Source organism: Cryptomeria japonica, chromosome 1 (assembly GCF_030272615.1).
Source record: "Cryptomeria japonica chromosome 1, Sugi_1.0, whole genome shotgun sequence".
Taxonomy (NCBI): Eukaryota; Viridiplantae; Streptophyta; class Pinopsida; order Cupressales; family Cupressaceae; genus Cryptomeria; species Cryptomeria japonica.
This window is the reverse complement of record NC_081405.1, coordinates 559,168,182-559,187,085: the sequence shown is the minus strand read 5'-3', so window position 1 is coordinate 559,187,085 and position 18,904 is coordinate 559,168,182. Positions and strand designations below refer to the sequence as shown.

The 18,904-nt window shown below is 34.4% G+C and overlaps 1 protein-coding gene across 1 annotated transcript; it reads left to right on the top strand.

Annotated features, from left to right (window-relative positions):
- The first annotated feature begins 12,832 nt into the window (after positions 1 to 12,832).
- Positions 12,833 to 15,320, top strand: LOC131056906 (probable UDP-glucosyl transferase 73B6). The gene has a single exon (XM_057991179.2). It carries the CDS (start codon positions 13,177 to 13,179, stop codon positions 14,671 to 14,673), a length of 1,497 nt encoding a protein of 498 aa, XP_057847162.2. The 5' UTR covers positions 12,833 to 13,176; the 3' UTR covers positions 14,674 to 15,320.
- Positions 15,321 to 18,904: the final 3,584 nt, after the last annotated feature.

Here is an 18,904-nt window from a genome sequence, read left to right as displayed (position 1 = left end):
ATGTATTGGTCATTCTATGACCAAAACTAACACTGTATGATCCTAAACTTGTGGTGGATCATCAAAATCAAGCCTCTTCGATGCAATACATGACTCTGTAGATGACTGCAAAACAATAATTCAAAAGCCAAGTTAGAATTCTTTTGTAGAAAATAGTTCACAATTAACAACATAACTATGCATTTAACTTTAATTCCTTTGCAATTGAAATGTAGATTACCTCATCGACTGATCTAGTAGCTAATGTCTTCGCTCTTCTCTCCTTGTCACTCTTAGGAGTTTTCTTGAAGACATAATTAAATGGATCCACATTATGGTTGTACTGCAAAGGGGTCTATTGTAGATTAAATGTACAATTAATACAATGTACTAACATAAATATATCAAAAACACTTAAAAGCTATAATATAGAGAACAATGACGTACCTGTGCTTGAGATGCTTCTCCAATGGACTGAGGATGGCTCACCATCGATGTAGAAACTGTCGCTATTACCTATATAAAAAATGTTCAAATATTAAATACTATTAATATAATTCTAAGTATTAAAGGTTAAAAATAATTAATTTTACATATCAAACAAAACTGTACCAGATCCTGAGATGCTTCTCCAGTGCAAGGAGGGTTCTCCATTGATGAACTAGGTTGGATATTTCCTGTATGAAAAAATTATAAGATTATAATATATCACAAGTTCACATGTAGGCATGCATATAATCATGAAATCAAGAAAATAAAGTAGAGATACATATCTCCGCCCTCTCTTGATCCACGGGCGAATCAGTTGCATCCAAAAAATCCACATAGCTCAATGCCCGTTGTACATGTAAAATAGACAAAAAAACACTAATCAATCTACAAACCCCAACTAATACTTGATTTCAACATTTTCAAACAATTGTACAACTAAAAATGTGTTCAATTACCTTCTTCCTATGTTTTGGCATCTTCGAGGAATCCTTTTTCTTGGGATGAGCCCTAGATGTGGAGGGGGTACCCTAAAAAACCAAAAAAAACATGAGATATTAGTACAGATAATAAATTAAACATAATTTTAAAAATATCAAATGAAATGACTTGCATATTCCATCAAAACAATACATAAAAAGGGTTGTACAAAATATGATACCGTATAGCCTTGTAGGCCAAAATCGATCGCTGAGAGGATGATGTCATCAATCTGGGACATTTTGTCTCCTGCCAATGCCTACAAACTAGAAATTGGACCAAGCATTAAAGATAGTTAGTATATATTGTATTTTTTTGAATTCAAGGTGTACTATTCTATTTTAACATGTCACAAAATTTATACCTCAGGCATCGAAGTTTCAACTATAGTAACTGGGGGAGGAGTATGGGATACCACTGATGCTTCCTAAAGTGCATATTATTTGTCTCAATTTAAATCGATGTATAAATGAAAATTCATTTATGTAATTACAAATTTAAAGTGACTGATAAATAAAATGCTATGAATTCAAATCAACACACCTGTGTCTGTGGCTCATGGGCAAACATCATGTCCATCAACTCATTTGTCAATGTGAAATCCTCAACCATGTGGGCCTAACATCTACTCCTGCAAATCATGCACAGATGAGATGAGCATCCATCTGCACCAGCTACATCATCTACCCCCGAGCATATCCCCGAGCAACTGACACACATATGTTGGATGGGCTCTTTGTCGTCACCTAATGGCTCATCATCCAATACAATAGGGTGTGCTAATTATGTCCCATGCTGGATGATGGCATCAGTCAATGTTGTGGCCACTTGAAGAGTCTGTAGCTCCATCAACTCTTTCAAATCTATTGGGACAGCCTGATGCACCTTGGGTTTGGGTGCTACGGGGGGGAGACTCTCCACGGGTAATCACCTACAAGCTCCAAGTCTATCTTGGGTAGAGCCACCACCTCTACCATGGAACTCTCTCATGTCAAAATAGTTTGGGCGCACATTGAGCACAAACTCTACCATCCACCACCTCTGCCAAAAAATATTCTTCATCTGCACATTGGTACACCAATGTATGGGAAACAGCTAATGTTTCTATGCTAGTGGTGAGGGATTGATGATGCTCAAGTTCAAAAGTTCTCAATTTAACAATCAGTCTATTGATTTTAGACGTATTTTGTCCAACTGATTAATTAATTGCTCTTGTGTTTCGGGTGTGTAGTCAAAAGGAGGAATTGGGGGTTGTTCTTGTGTGTTTTCAGGATGTGCATTTGGTTGTTCTTGTGGGTTTTCAGGAGGTGCATTTGGTTGTTCTTGTTCTAGATTAGAAGAATTTGGTTTTCGAAACAAAAAATGAAAAAACCTAATCAAAATTAATGAAATTAAATTCAAAATGTAAAACAAATTGAACAAATGGGAAAGAAAGACAAAAATAAACAAAAACTAACCTTGATCCATAGCTTGGAGGACAAATATAGCACCTCGTTCACGGTTTAGAAGAAGAAATGGGTAAAAAACGAAGTAAAAAATGTGCTATTCATGGGTAAATGAGACCCAATTTTTTTAAAAAATCTTTTTTTACCAGGCACCACGTATGCAGTTATATTTGGATTATTAGTGCGTACGCGCTCATTTTCCTATGAGTAGCGCGCACACACTCATTTTCCTATGCGTAGCGCGTACGCGCTCATTTTCCTAAAAGCAGCGCGTACGCGCTATCTTCTCTAGGCTCAGGAAGAACAAACCTAAGCGCGTACGCGGGAATTTCAAATTTTAAAACCGCGTATGCGCTACTTGTTTTTCCATGTTTTTTTTGGGTGGTGTCCACTTTTCTGACCACCATCTTTGTGCACATACCCAATGTAATCCTTGATTACTTCATTCATGAGTCTCATGAATGTGCTAGGGGCATTTGTGAGTCCAAATGGCATAACAAGCCATTCATAAAGTCCCTATGTGGTCTTGAATGTTGTCTTCCACTCATCTCCCTCCTTGATTCTGATTTGGTGGTAGCCACTCTTGAGGTCTATCTTGGTAAAATATTTAGCACCCCCTAAACAATCCATCAAATCTTCAATTCTTGGAATGGGAAACCTATACCTAATTGTAATCCGGTTGATGGCTCTTGAATCAGTACAAAGTCTCCAAGTACCTTCCTTTTTTGGTGCCAAAATGGTGGGAACTGCACATGGGCTGATGCTCTTTCTTATCACACCATTGTCAAATAGTTCTTGGATTTGTTTAGCCACTTCTTTATTATGCTCCGGTGTCATTTTGTAGGCTGCTTTATTAGGCAATGAGGCTTCGGGTATGAAGTCAATTTGATGACTTATGGCACATTGAGGAGGCAAATTAGCAGGTGTTCCATCACTTATGATCTCCTTGAACTAATTGAGTATTTGCTGCACTTCAGCAAGAATACAAACCTTCTTATCCTTCTTTTCCTTTTTTGGTTTCACAACAAGTGCAAACCCCACTCCTTCTCCTTCTTTGAGAGTGTTTATGAACTCCTTCTCACCAACTAGTAGCACATTGGAACCTTTAGATATGCTCTCTTCTTGATCTCCTATGGATTGAATTTTATAGGTAACTCCATCTTTTTGAAAGGTATATGAATTATTTTCTCCATGGTGTATTGCTTTCCTACCAGATTGCCAAGGCCTACCTAGGAGTAGGTGGCATGCATCCATTGGAAAGATATCACACAAAATGTTGTCTTTGTAGCCTCCTATGGTGAACTCCACCCAAGTATGCTCATTCACCAAAACATGTTGCCCCTTGTTGAGCCAAGTAACCCTATAAGGATCACTATGTGGGATTCTTTGCAGTTTGAGTTTGCTTACTGCTTCTTCTGACACTATGTTATCAGTTGATCCTGAATCCACCACCACTCTACACACTTTACCCATGATCTTGCAGTTTATCCTAAACAAGGATCTTCTTTGACTAGGTTCCTCCTTAACTAGTTCTTTGATCAAAACTCTTCTTATCATGAGATTCTCTCCAACTTTGGAATCTAGGCTTAATTCTAATGTCTTCACATTTTTTGCATCTTCTTGAATATAACTTACTCTCCTTTCACCTCCTTGGGATGAAGCAGACTTCTCAGGACATCTATAGGCTAGGTGTCCAAGTTGATGGCAATTGTAGCATCATTATGGAGAGATAGGACCCTCTTCTTGATCCACTAGACCTTCCTCTATAACTTCTCTTGCTATTGGAATCCCCACTTTTCTCTACCAACTTGGATTCCCCTTGGGATCTTTGGTCTACACCTCTTCCACCATAGCTACCTCTATGACCTCTGCCATCTCTTCCCCTACCTCTGCCTCTATTGCTTTGCTCTTGTTTTTTTTTACTCTTCTCTTCCACCTTCAGTGCTAATTGATAACACTTTTGAACAGTACTAGGACACAACAAACTTAACTCTTCTTGGATATTCCAACGCAAACCATTCAAATACCTGGCAACCTTGATGCTTTCATCTTCCACCACCTTGGATCTCAAACACAACTTCTGAAATTCTTTAGTGTAGTTGCTCACATCTAGTTCTCTTTGTCTCAAATTTTGTCTCCTCTTATATTATTGAATCTCATAATCTTCATGAATATAGGCTTCTCTCACCTTGTCTAGCATTCCTTTCCAAGTGGCAATTGGGTTCTTACCCTCCTTTTGTCTTTCCTCTTGGATGAACTTCCACCAAGTCAAGGCTGCTCCTCTCAATCTAGATTTGGCTACCTTTACCTTTTGTGCTTCACTAATTCCATCACATTCAAAGTGATTCTCTAACCCTTCAATCCACTCCATAACCACTTTTGGTTCCATTTTTCCACAAAAAAGTGACACTCTTTCTAGGGACTTACCTCCTAAGGTTTTGATGGCTTTAAGGAAATGTTATTTAGGAAAAATAGGATCTGGTTCAGGTGTTCCATCCTCTTCTACCACTTCTTTTCCCTTGTCTTCATTGATTTTAATAGTCACCTTCTCCGTTTTGTCTTCTACTTCACCTAGTTTGTTCTCCAACCGTTGTAACTTTTCCTTAAGGAGTCTATACACTTCCTCTTGGTCTTCTACTCTTTTGGCTAACTCTGCATTAGTCACCATTCTGAGGCTATTTTCACCTATTGACTCAGTCTCAGACATCAACTAGTTCCTTACCAAATCTTAACTTGTTTTGATACCACTTTGATAGGGAGGATCTCACAGAAGAGTTAAAAAATGGTTTGTAGGTTTGTTAGTAGTGTCTTAGTGGTCTTCCATTTTTTCTTTCACCATGCTCTTCTCTTGAATCAACTCCAACAACTAAACTCTTTTCAGAAACTCTCCACCACTAGTTTGCTCAAATTACTCAAGATCAAGGGTTAAACTCACTAGAGTAAGTTCAACCAAAAAGATGCCAAAATGTTTAACCTTCATTTGCAGGGGACTAGGAAGATGATGTGATGGTGTAAAAACTCCTAACATGAGGTTTTGTGACTTGTGTCCCTTCATTTCTTCATCACTTTCATAATTCCTATTTTCTAGGCCTAGTAGCCTTATGAGCCCCTTTTAGCCCTACCTTCACGGTTTTTGCCCAATTACTCAAAAGATTCTAAAGGATCTCCTAAGAGATTTAGTGATCCAAATACCCTTTTGGAAATTCTTTGAGATTTAGGAGGTTATATTCTCTGATACGTCCATACAGGTACGAACCCCAAAATGGCTCTTTTGAAGGGTTTAAGGATTTAGAGCTTTTTCAAATAGGGTTTTCTGATCTCCACACCCTGTCACACCTCCATATTCATACTGAGGCTCTTCTAAACACCCATATCCCATGCCAAACACTTGTCTCAATCAAAATTGACCAACCCTTCAAGCAATGATAAAAATAGTTCAGTCATAATCCCTAGCAGGGCTATGGCAAAGCTTGCCTAGGATATGATAGCAATTTGGTTCAATGCAACTTACAGGACACCAAAATGAATATTTACATTGTACACAAGCTCCATGACTTGAATCCCAAAGGCCATTGAGAAAACACAATGGGATTTCAAGTAGGAGCCATTACTAGGGTCTTAATCCCTTTGCTCAGACTGAGAGCAGTGCAGTTCAAGAAGAATTTCAAACAAAGCACTAAAATTGCACAATGAAAGAGTATAACCACTTCCTAAGAACCAAAACAATGAATTATAAACCACCATGAAAGAATAGTACCAAAATCAATCCATCTGGTATGGACTGCTATAAGCAAATTACAAGTTTTATGCAAAAATCTGGAAATTGCCTTCAAATATCATTCACAATTTTCTCTTTGGATCTTCCAACCCCTTTAAAATCATTTGAAAATCATTATATACACCTACTAATCCTAACCAACCACCCATCGGTTCTCTAACCACCGATTTGATCATTTTCTCATAAATTGCTCCAAAAGGTGTGAAAAGTTGTCGAGCAACAATGACAACTTTTGCTCCACCATACATTTTTGAAACTTATAGACTTTTACTCATTATAAACCTGTTAGGATTTTTCCCTAACATAAAACCAACATTCCCAAAATCCTTATGAGGCCTTACAAGGATTTTTATCCTATTTTGCAAAATGATGCCATTTTTGGCTTACAAAGGCACATTTTCTAAAACTGAGTGAACAAACTAAAACAAGAGACAAAAAAACTACAAATAACCTTACAACACACATTTGGACTTTTCAATAGTCCTTTATTCACTCATTGACCCCAAACATGATCAATCACTCCAAAATTTTTAAAATGCATCAATAAAACTAGGTGCTCCTGCACCAAAAGGTCTGGGTCTTCTTTGTCCCTTCTTCCCAGTCTATTTTGTGGGTTGAGGGAGCCTAAAAAACCCTCCTAGTTCTTTTTGGGTTTAGTTGGATCGTGTTCGGGTTTTTTTGTTTCAGGTTATGGGAGCCTTGGAAAACCATTTTTCAGGTTTTGGGAGCCTTGTAAAACCCATAGGCATGCTGGATGCTAGTAGTTTTCAAGAGCTCAGTCTTGCCAGTTATTGTTTTTTGTTTAGGATCAGGTTTTGGTATTTAAACCCTTTGTTGCTGGTTTTGGGAGCCATTTCAAAACCCAATTTGAAGGTTAGGGGAGCCTTTCAAAACCCTTTGTGTCCAGATTGGGATTATATGATTTTATGTTGCATTCTGGTGTTTATGAAAGTCATGGGTGTTTGGATACATCCTTGGTATCTAGTGCTGGTTTTGGGTGCTAGTTTAAAACCGAGGTTGAAGGTTAGGGGAGCCTTTCAAAACCCTTTATGTCCAAATTGTGATTGTATGAATATTTGTTGCAATCTAGTCTCTTTGAAGGTTATGGGTGCTTGGAAACACTCATGGTATCTGTTGAAGGTTAAGACAACCTTATTAAAACCTTTGTGCATGTGAAAGATGCTAGTCTTTTCTATCTTGGCTGAGATTGGGCTACTGGTTTTTTATGATTATTCCTCTTAGCAGTGTTGTATTGTGGGTTCCATATACTAGTAAAATATGAGGGTTTCAGGTCCCTCCAAAACCTATTGTGAGGGGTTTTGAGTCCCCTCATTTCCTTGCTTGTGATATGATAGAGAAGAGAGTGTTTCAAGATTTTGACGAGCTTGGGACAATCGACTTGAACAATACTCAAGTAGAAAGCTTCCCAAGAAATACTTTATGCATGACACAGACACAATAATGCTATCCATATACCTTCTATATCCCAACAACCATGATATAGAAAACCAAAAATACTTTTGCAGAGCAACAATACAATATAACAAATAATCTAGTTGATAGCCCCCAAAACCAATTCAAAATGACACATAAATAATATTTATGCTTTCCATAGAAGTGTTAGCTCAGTGATCTAGCATCAATGTCTATAACATAATGTCCCACAATTACAAGAAGACCTCCACTATCAAGATGATGGCCACCTTGATCAAGATCGGTGGTCTTCAAACAAGGTGCATGATAATAATGCGATACTTAGCATAATACATACATACAACGAAATAATGGATATATTCATATCCATACATGTATGTTATCAATGTACATGTGTGAGTATGAATATACCCCTAAATGCATGAATCCATATAAATGCTTTCAAACACCACAAGGAAAATTTAACTATATATATGTATATATATATGTGTGTGTGTGTGTGTGTGTGTGTGTGTGTGTGTGTGTGTGTGTGTGTGTGTGTGAAAATATATATGTGTATAGATATATTAATCCTTTTAGAGTGAATAAATATACATTCACACACATAGATACACACACACACACACAATCATATACCACAATCAAATAAGAGAGATACATTAACAATATAACTACCACATCAAGAGAATAAACTCAAACCAAGGATACCGGACTACCTAACACTATAAGGATGATAAACTAACTCTAGGTCAATATTAGGAGGGTGATATGGACCTTACTCTACCAAGTTTGAGATGCTCAAAGTGTACATTCAATTAACCAGACCCTAGACACATTGACAATGTTCTTTTCTAATATATGTGACCCTCTGCTTGATGATACTCCCCCTCCCTCCTAAGGGTATTGTGTTTCTTGCATCCACTTGGTGGCATGAAAAACTAGTTAGTTAGATCTTCATCATAATAACTGAAAAGATGAAATATTAGTTTCCGTAATAAATTTTTAATTTAATTCCTAATTAATAAGAGTTTTGATCCACATGAGAATTCAAATATAAAACCATTCAAATTAACTAATCACAAAAGCATAATAAGTGTGATTCCAAAGTGATAAAAGAGGGATGTAACATCGTACAATAATTGTTGTATTGGACATACATGCCTCAACTATATATTCAATACTCAAAATTCCAATTAGAGAAATTCAACCCTTGCAAGGAAAATTACTAACAACTTTCAATAAGGCATAAAACATATAAAATAAATCTGCATTGATGAGATATGCTTCATAGGGCCAAAGATACGACTAAAGATAAATAGAAAACTACATGAGACATTTCCACACCAATGATAACTATCTATGTATCATATTCAAATGCCAAAATATTATGGGAACAATTTACTACAATTGTTACATTACAAACAATGTTTTGTCAGGAAGGCGACACTCCAGCTAAAATAAGTAATTGTGAAACATTACAAAATATTTGTAATGCAACACCAACACAACAAGATTTGGAAATGTCAATGGGTGACACAAACAAACTACTTACACCAATTGAAAAAGATGAATTTGACAAATCAATGCACCATTTTTCTATAAATGATCTATTGAAACCACACAATTAAACAATGTTAAAGCTATTAAATCTTTCAATTACAATAAGAATTGCAACAATCACCAAAAAAAAACAAAAAAACAAAAAACATCAATACTATGATGGCTAGATTGAAAAAGAACTACTATGCAAGGGCTAAGGAATCATGCTAAAAAATACTTATGGAATTAAGTAGGACTTGTAAATGGATCTCTTGGGTAGGTTGTTGATATTGTTTACAATCTTGGCTCTAGACCACCATATGTTTCGATGTATGGCGTTATATGGATTGATAACTACATAGAAACACCATGGAACCACAATGACCCATACACTATACATATAATACCTACATCACTAGGTAATCATGGGAAAATACCAATATTCATGGCATGGGCAGTTATTAGACATCAATCTAAGGCCTAACACTATAAAAGACAACAATTGATATTGATGAAATTGAAAGAATTGGACAAAATTTTATAATTATATCAAGAGTGAAAGCAACAAATCTCCTTCATATTAAACCGACATTTTATTTTGAGCAGTAAACTAGGATGCAAAACAATACATAAACAATTATCAAAAAGAAAAAGAAAAAGAGGAAGCTTGATTATAGCTACTCTTACTATGAAAAATGAGGTTTGCAAATGTCAATCCAATCTCTTCCACATTAACTTTAAATTTAATTTCTCATTCTACTTTTTTGATATATATCCTACAAAATATCTTTCTTAACTAACTCCAAACTTTTTTGTTGTGTAGGTGGACACTTGATAATCGTAGTCTAATACAAACAAAAAGAGAATTTTGCTCCTCATTCACCTTATATTTTATTTAGTTGATTTGCATTTCATGAATAAAATAACTTTACATTATTCACACACTATAGCTTTCTAGTAAAATGAGACATGTGTGTTTTCCTTCTAAATAAAATGAATTACAAAGGAGTGATGCATCATAAAATTGTCTATGAATGGTCAACATAATTTAAATGACTTGGTAATAAAACAAATATTTTTAACATGTATCCAAATATTTATCAATTACACGAATTCATAGCACACACGTCTATATATGAATTTCACTTCCTTCTTTTCTCTACTTCTAGATAACTCGTTCTCATAGAAACCAACTAGATGATGTTCAATATTCAAAATGTCAATGAGCATGACATCCTAGACTGCTAAGATGACTCATCTCAAGACTTGTTGTTTAAAGAATCACCACCTAATCTTGTATCAAGGCTTATAAATTATTAATCAAGATTTGTTCACACTTCTGATGTATCATTTTTTTTATAAACTACTTACAAATTTAAATTGTATATCACTTTTCTATATTATAAAACATTCTATATAAATTACAATCAATTATAGATCTTTGTGAAAAAAACCTTTCCACATTTTATGAAAAAACATATCTCACCCCCTATACCATTGTCTCACATTGCTAAACTATTTTCAAGTAAAGTGTGGTAGTTGTCAAACTATCTTCAAATTAATGAAAAATAATAAAGATATCTGTTTAATTTAAATGCAAAACATTCGTCGTTTTCATCTACACAAAGTAAACTTTCATTCTTCTCAAGTTCTGAATTTTAGGAAGTGAAACATTTTCATCTACATTAATTCATGTTATTCATCATCATGTGTTACACAAAACACATTAAATCCACCACCTTGTTGCACAAAAATATCATCTAAAGTTTGGCTCAACAAGATTTATTCAAAATGCCAACATGTACAACTCACACTTTCTAGGTTCAGCAAGTCTTTGCATTTTAGATGGGACTCCACACCCGAAAAAATGAATTTTTTCCTCACATCTCAACTTATGGCACTAGGCAGTCACTATCCTCCACAGAAATTTGTATGTATGTCATATCTATAAGTTATATTGTATAGAATACTAAATGTCGATTGCTTTTTTCATGGCAAAGTATTGATATTTTTTTATAGATTTAGTTGTGAAGAATCTTTTAGCTCTATAAATTCTTTACACAAGCTTTGTAATTTTTTTTTAACATTTTTTCTCACATAAACTTAGATGAGTTCTTTTTCTTCTCATCTCATTAATTGTGAATAATTTTATTAGCTTTGCAAATTTTTCATCTTGTGAAGACAGGATCTCAGCATTGAGTAGATATTTGTTACAATCCTCCTTTTTTTGAATTACTGTCGTTCTTTCAAATGAAAAATTAGGACAAAAGTATTTTAAATTTAAGACATGTTTATGTTAAATTATAGTTTTTTGGATTTGATTTCTATAATTGTTATAATTAAGTGAAAAATATGTTAGATTTTTTATTGTAACTTTTTAAAAATATATATTTTGAAATAATTTTTTGATTTTTTCTGTTTTATTTCCATTCAAGGTGAATAATTATTTATTTTAATTTTTATTTAAAACATATTCTAAAAAAAATTATTGAATAGATATTTAATTGTATTGTAATAATAAAATAAATATTTTTCCAACTTTTTTCACCATTTTATATTATCTCTTTATTTATTTATTTATAGTATAATTATTAAATTTTTATAAAATATTTTTATCTTTGTTTAATTTGTGTTTACAACCAAATATTTAATAATTGATCAAAAATAAAAAAATATTTCTTTTAGATTTCATATATTTATATTTATATTTAGTTAATACTTTTTAACACCATTACTCTCCTCTTTTATTATAATTGTAAAATGCTTATTGACATGACAAAAAATAAAATATTGGATTTGTGGGCATTCTCTTATGTCCTTTGAGTCACCCAATTCCGTACTTCAACTCAAATCATTACAAAGATTAGATTTGAAATCTAAGTCTGCAAATATGCACATGAATTTAATTCCAGTATTTTTGGGGTTTGATCATTTAGTGCTTCCTCTTCCCCCAATGACACAATCCACCAATATTTCACTTTTTGTTTTGTTTTGCGCTTGATTATACAGGTTTCCATGGATTGAAGAAGCCATACAATTCGGTCCATATTCCCTTATGAAGGGAAAACAACATATCAAAACTAGAAACAAGAATGCATCTACCCTAGCTATGCATAAATCAATATCTTCGAAAACCTCTAACTGGATATGTACATCTTTTTATGTCTTATGCGTGTTTGTGGGTCTTCTTTCTAAACTACCTTTTCTGCTATGTATATGGGTGTATGTGTTTGATATATTTGTTTTTGAATCGTAACATTGAATTGAATCATAATAGTAGAATTTGTTTGGAAATTCATTCTGGTTTGTTCGTTATAAGTGTAGACTTGTTCACAAGATTCCATGATTATGTTCAATTTTCACCTCAAAAATACCACTTATCTTGTATTATTGAAATTCTAACATAATAATGTATTTAATATACGTATATGTTGTTTTTATATTTATAAGAATACTTTATCTTATGTAATATTAAACTGCATTTAAATTTTACCTTTAATTTCTTATCGACAAATTCCATAAACCGACCACAGATGCTAAAAAAGTGCTAGTTATAATTTTGCTACCATTTTTTAAAACATGCTGGGCCACATAATACGAAACATTGTTGACCCTAAAAGCACTTTACTTACCTTCGATGCATTTTTTTATGTATATCACCAACCCTTTTTCAGAACGGTTGTCCTCGGAAACAACCAATTTCAAAATTTTGATGAAGAAACGCATGTTCCGTCGTCTCTGTCATTACACAACCTTTTCAATTCTTTGTCATATTGAATTGGATTTTTCCTCAGTTAGCGTGCTCTACCATACCTCTCCTCTGGATTCACAACCTTTCCAATTCTTTATCACATTGAATTGGAATTTTCCTCTGTTTTCTCCTAGCACGTCTCCTTGACCAAATATGAGTGTATTACCTTGGGTTATCTAAACTTCGTAATAGACTACGACTGGTAAGGGTGGGATTGTGCATCTTGGGCATAACAAACACTCTTGTGCAGAATACTCAACACAGGGAAGCTCACCACAGCCATGAATACCTTGCAAAAACCCCACGTCGTAATGGTGACCTATCCTGCAATGGGGCATTGCATCCCATCTCTAGACTTAGCCAGATTGCTCGCTTCACACTCTCTCGCCGTCAGTTATGTCACCACTCGCACCATAGCGCAGCGTCTACGAGGTCTCATGGACGAATCCCGCCAAGCTGCTGATCTGGATATTCAGCTTGTCGGTCTAAGTCCTCCCAAATCTATTGAAGGTCTGCCTGAGGGACGCGAGAGTATGGATCTTCTGCCACGGAAATCTTCGCTTGTCGTTCATTCATTCGTCGAGAGCCTTCGCGAGCCCTTCGAACGGTGGGTCGAAGAGCAGGGAAGTCGTGGACCCGTGTGCATAGTCAGCGACATGTTCATCGACTGGACTGTTCAATCTGCAGAGAGATTCGGAACTATTAGGGTCATTTTTGCCCCATGTGGGGCTTTTGGCACCTCTGTATTTCACGCCATCTGCGGCTGCATAACCGGAAACACGCTGCGAAAGGAGGGCGATAGTGTTATAATCGATGGTATTTTATCATCTGCCGTGAAATTCTCCAAGGAACAGATGCCTGAGAGATTTCTTCAACCAGATCCAGCCGACCTGGGTATAAGGTTTTTAATGGGGAAGATGAAGTCAGTTAGTAAATGCTGGGGAATGCTCGTCAACATGTTCGATGACCTCGAGGCTCGTTATCTTCAGCACTTGAAAAACATACTAAACGGTAAACCCCTTTGGTCTGTCGGTCCCGTTGTTCCTTTGGGTTGTATTGCTAATACGAGGGGAAAAACAGCGGACATTAGCGAGCATAAGTTGGTGCAATGGCTAGATTCTAAAAGCCCGTGTTCTGTTATCTATGTTTCATTTGGAAGCCAGGCGTTTCTTTCACAAGACCAAACTCAGGCACTGGCCAGGGGTCTTGCAGCCAGCCATCAGCCTTTTGTTTGGTCAATCAAAGTTTCCCCGGAAACCGTATCTGCAGAATCAAACAAAGAAGAATTGTGTGCTTCCTACCTTCCAGAAGGATTTATGGAGAGAGGTAATGGGTTGGTCATATGGGGGTGGGCACCACAGCTCGTCATTTTGTCCCACCCATCTGTGGGATCGTTCATGAGCCACTGCGGGTGGAATTCCACTCTAGAAAGCATTTTGATGGGCGTCCCGATGGTCACATGGCCGATGTTCGGAGAACAGCATTTTAACTCTAAGCTGGTGACTGAGGAACTGGGCATTGGCGTTCAGTTTTGCCAACACATGGATGGGATTCCTTGTGAAGACAAGGTGGAGAAATCTGTAAGACTTGTCCTCAGTAGCGAAGAAGGCACAGATATGAGAAAACGTGCTGTGAAATATCAGAAACTGGCTAAACAATCTGTTGGAGGAGGATCTTCGACCTTAAATTTAGAATATTTTGCAAATGAGATGCATAAGCTCATGAATTGTAAGGCTGAGGATAGCCGGATTTATGATGGATATGATGTAAGTGTCTGATTTATTGTGTAGAAGTAATGTCTTGGATTCAGTTAACTTTCTTGTCGAAATCGTACTTCACGGTTGTCAACGTTTTACTTCATTTATATTGTTTTTTAAGCTGTAAAAAAATACGTGGGTGCAAAATTTTCAAATTACTTATACTTCTCGTTGCATAGAAGTGTGCATATCACACGCATGTCGCTGCGAAGAGCAATCAAAAAAAGCATAAGGTGACCTAACGCTGGGATATGGCACCGCCTCAACATGAGGCTTCTGCAACCCACTCATCTTTGTGAGCCAAAACAAGCTGCTGAAAGTGAATTACTCTTTAAGAGCAGATTATTATATAAAATTATTGATGTTTCGCTAGCGAAGATGATAAGGTTCGGGCAACTGCTGTGAAATTTTCAATTTTGGCATTTGTTCTCCTTTCATCATGCGTGACGCAGTTGATGTCATTGATGAGAGCAGTAATTTCGGTGAGAATACACCGACGGCGATTGGTGACTGGCAAGTCGTGATGGTGGAAGAAATGGACGATATTGCATGGCTTTTGTTGCATGTGAGGTTCATCATGCTTTTCTCCATGCACGGAAACTGGCATACAATCCTGTAATTTGACACTAATTTTGTCTGGATTGTTTTTGGTGTGGGTTTCTATAGATGTTACAGGAACTAACTGGGTGGGCCTCATTATTTGAAACAGTCGAGTTGAAATTGTTTGTAATATAATTTTTTTTAAATTTGAAATAGGAATAGTTGAGATTTAGACAAGCATATACACTTTCAGATTTTATGGTTACATGGATAGCAATTTACATGTTAAATAAAATTTGTTATAATATAGATCATGGATGTCTTATTTTTTCAATTTTATTCTATAATTTTGGATTACAAATTATAGAATGTATTAGAAGATATACACTATTTTATATGTGTGTAAAGGTAATTGTATTATATTTACAATATTTCTCTTTAATATGTATTTGTATATATATTTTTGATAAATATTTATAAAAGATTATGATTGATCTTTATATTTGTAACCATCAATTTCTCTTTATCCTCAATGTTAATATTTTGATAGTTGAGTTCATTGGAGATTTGCATTTGAATTTTTTTTTATCGCAAGAATTCAATTAGAATGATATTCCATGCAAGTCAAGAGATAGATGATTGTGATTATTCTAATAGTGTATTGCAAAAAATATTTATTTTTTATTGTAAGTAAATAATAGAAGTAAATTGTATATATTCTTGATAGGAAGGACAAATATTATGCTATAATATTTTTTGATTATTGAATATCTCTCTATAAATTACATATATTATAATAAATTTCTTTATGAATGAGTATTGCATACAGAAATTAATTTTTAGAAGATCAATATGAGCAATTGAAATTGAAAAAAATAAGTTACATATCTAGATTTGCTATGAAGAGAATAATTGTAAGCAAGCTTCTCTTATCTTTCATACAATGTTGTAGGGATTTTTGTTTTATTATAGAATAGGAACTAAAAGACAATACGATGATATGTTGAACACCTTATAACACTTTTAACAATATAGTAATGTACATAATAAGCATGTGTGTGTGTGCGCGCGCATGCGCGTGCATGTGTGTGCGTGTGCGCAAATATATGTATGTATATGTGTGTGTGTGTGTGTGTGTGTATACACATATATATGTATATATGTATATATACACATATATACACACATATATGTATATATCTATATATATATGTGTGTATGTGTATGTGTATGTGTATGTGTATGTGTATGCGTATATGTAAATGTATATGTATATGTATATGTATATGTATATGTATATGTATTATATGTATATATGTGTACATACGTACATATGTATGCATGTATATGTATATGTGTGTATATATATGTATACATATTATTCAAAATATATTTTTTCATTTCTAAATTTTTTAATTTAATTGAGGGAAACATATTTTTTTTAATTTTATTTAATTTAATAATTTTATTTTTTTCAATGAAATAATATCCCATGATAGTATTTACTTCTAAATTATTTTTATTTTAATTATGTCATTTTGATGTTGCCTAAGTTGAGTTCTTTTGGTATGGGTCTATAGATTATTGATTTGCAAATGTGCTTATCAAATTTGTGATAATTTCATCAAAGGGGTGAAGGATAGAAATATAATACATTGATACATTTTCAATAATTTGTTCATTGCAAAGGAAAGAGGAGAAGAGAGTTGTAGCTCTTTTTTAGGGCTAAAGATATGATTATGGAGTTATATCATAATGCCAAAAAGAGGATAACAAAAGTGGAGGAAAAGATAAAATAAAGGCAGAGGCAGAAGCTAACATAGGACCAACAAAAGGAGCTACACCAATTAGATCTTGAATTGTAAGAATTATGATGCATGTTGGAAAATTATGAGGCATGGAACAATAAGAAGTCAAAGAGACAAAAATATACATCAAAGGCATTGAAGAGTTGTGGGAAGGTGAAAAATAATGATGAAAATAAATATCCACTTTGTAGGCAAGAGTCATTTTCAAAGAGGAAAGTCATTCAGTCAAGGATTAGGCAAGGAGTGGAATTACTAGAGAAAAAAAAGATAGAATCCCTTGACGAGTTGGCTGGAATATTATTAGATAAAAATCCATTGAATGAGATCTTCCAAGAGTCACAGAAAGAAAAAATAGTTGAATGGGATGAAGATGAAGAGATAGTTGAGTTCGATGAATCCATTTTGTTGTGTTACCTTGAAGAAGGGGAAGACACTAATGAAGACAATGCAAAAATATATGAGTTGAAAAATTGCAATGACAAGGAATACAACCTATCACAAGAGGAGGCTCAAATTGTTGTAGTGGTGGAAGCAATCAATATTGAAGAGAAAGATGCAATAGAGATGGAGATCTTTTAGAGCCTCATACGTGATGAAGATTTATTGGTTCTAGAGAACACAACTTGCCAAAAGTAGCTAGAAGAATGTCTACAGGATTCCATTGATGAGGAAAATGGAGTAAAAGATCATCACTTCCCTCTAGAAGGAACAAGGATGATTTAGACAAAGAGTAAAGATATACACAATTATGGTATAAAGGGCAATGTCCAAAAGGATTTGTCTTGTGAACAACATGACATTGAGCTAAAAAAGAAGGCCACATCACAAAATATGAAATGGAAAGCATGCCTAAATGGTAGAATGTAAAAGATGAGAAACTACCAATGGGATATTTTTATCCCTTTAACTTTATTTTTGTTTTAAATGATTTATGTTTAGATGATACTAATGGTGTAAAGATAAATGAAAAGTTTTGGTGGATAAAAAATCCCAAACCTTCAAGGAGCTATGAAAAGAGGAAGATAAACTGGTAGAGGATGCATATCTATGTCTAGACAAGTGGTTAGAAGCAAAATAAGTAAAAATGTGATGATTTAAAGAGATATCTAATTTGGTGGAAAGGAACACCATGGCTTGATTTTTTCAAGTTAAAAGGATGGTTCTATCATCTATTCCAAAGTCTTTCCTAGATAGCTTTTAAGGATAAAAGGAAATCCTACATCACAAAAGAAAAATGTAATAGTTAAGTTATTGAGATTTTTAAGCTTTTTAATTATTCAAGGGTGTTCATGTAATGGGGCTTTGAACCAGGAGGTTCAAAATGTTAAAAGAAGGGGGGAATGATGGAATCGAACTCCAAAAATTTAGGACATGATTGACTACCTATTAGCTCCACAGTCTACTACTATTTTTTGAGTCTTTGAAGGAGTGAATTTAGGATCTGATTAGTTTCTGTTTGTATTGCTATTATTTGTCATATCTCATAGGATTCAATTTAGGGGTTGATCTTTTTATTAGGAATTAAGTCTTAAAGTTAGTGATTGGATAATAAGGAATTGTAACAATTGTAGAATGATAGTCTTTAGATGAATGCAAATTTCAGATTCATAATAATGAATGAAAAACTATATTTTGAAGGGTAATGAAGCTTGATTTCTTTGTTAATTTCTATCTTATTATGCTTATTTTATTTGTTTTATAGAGTAGAGGCTATTTATTTGTAGGATCTAAGAATAATTTACATCACTATTGATGTATAATATTCTAACATTATTAGGGGTGGGGATTTGTTAAAATTATTACTAGCTTCCAAATATATTTCTCCACTATAAGCGATATTTCATTTAGTAAGCCCTTCAAATTATCCATCTCTACCTAGATGGATGTAAAGATAGAATGGAAGA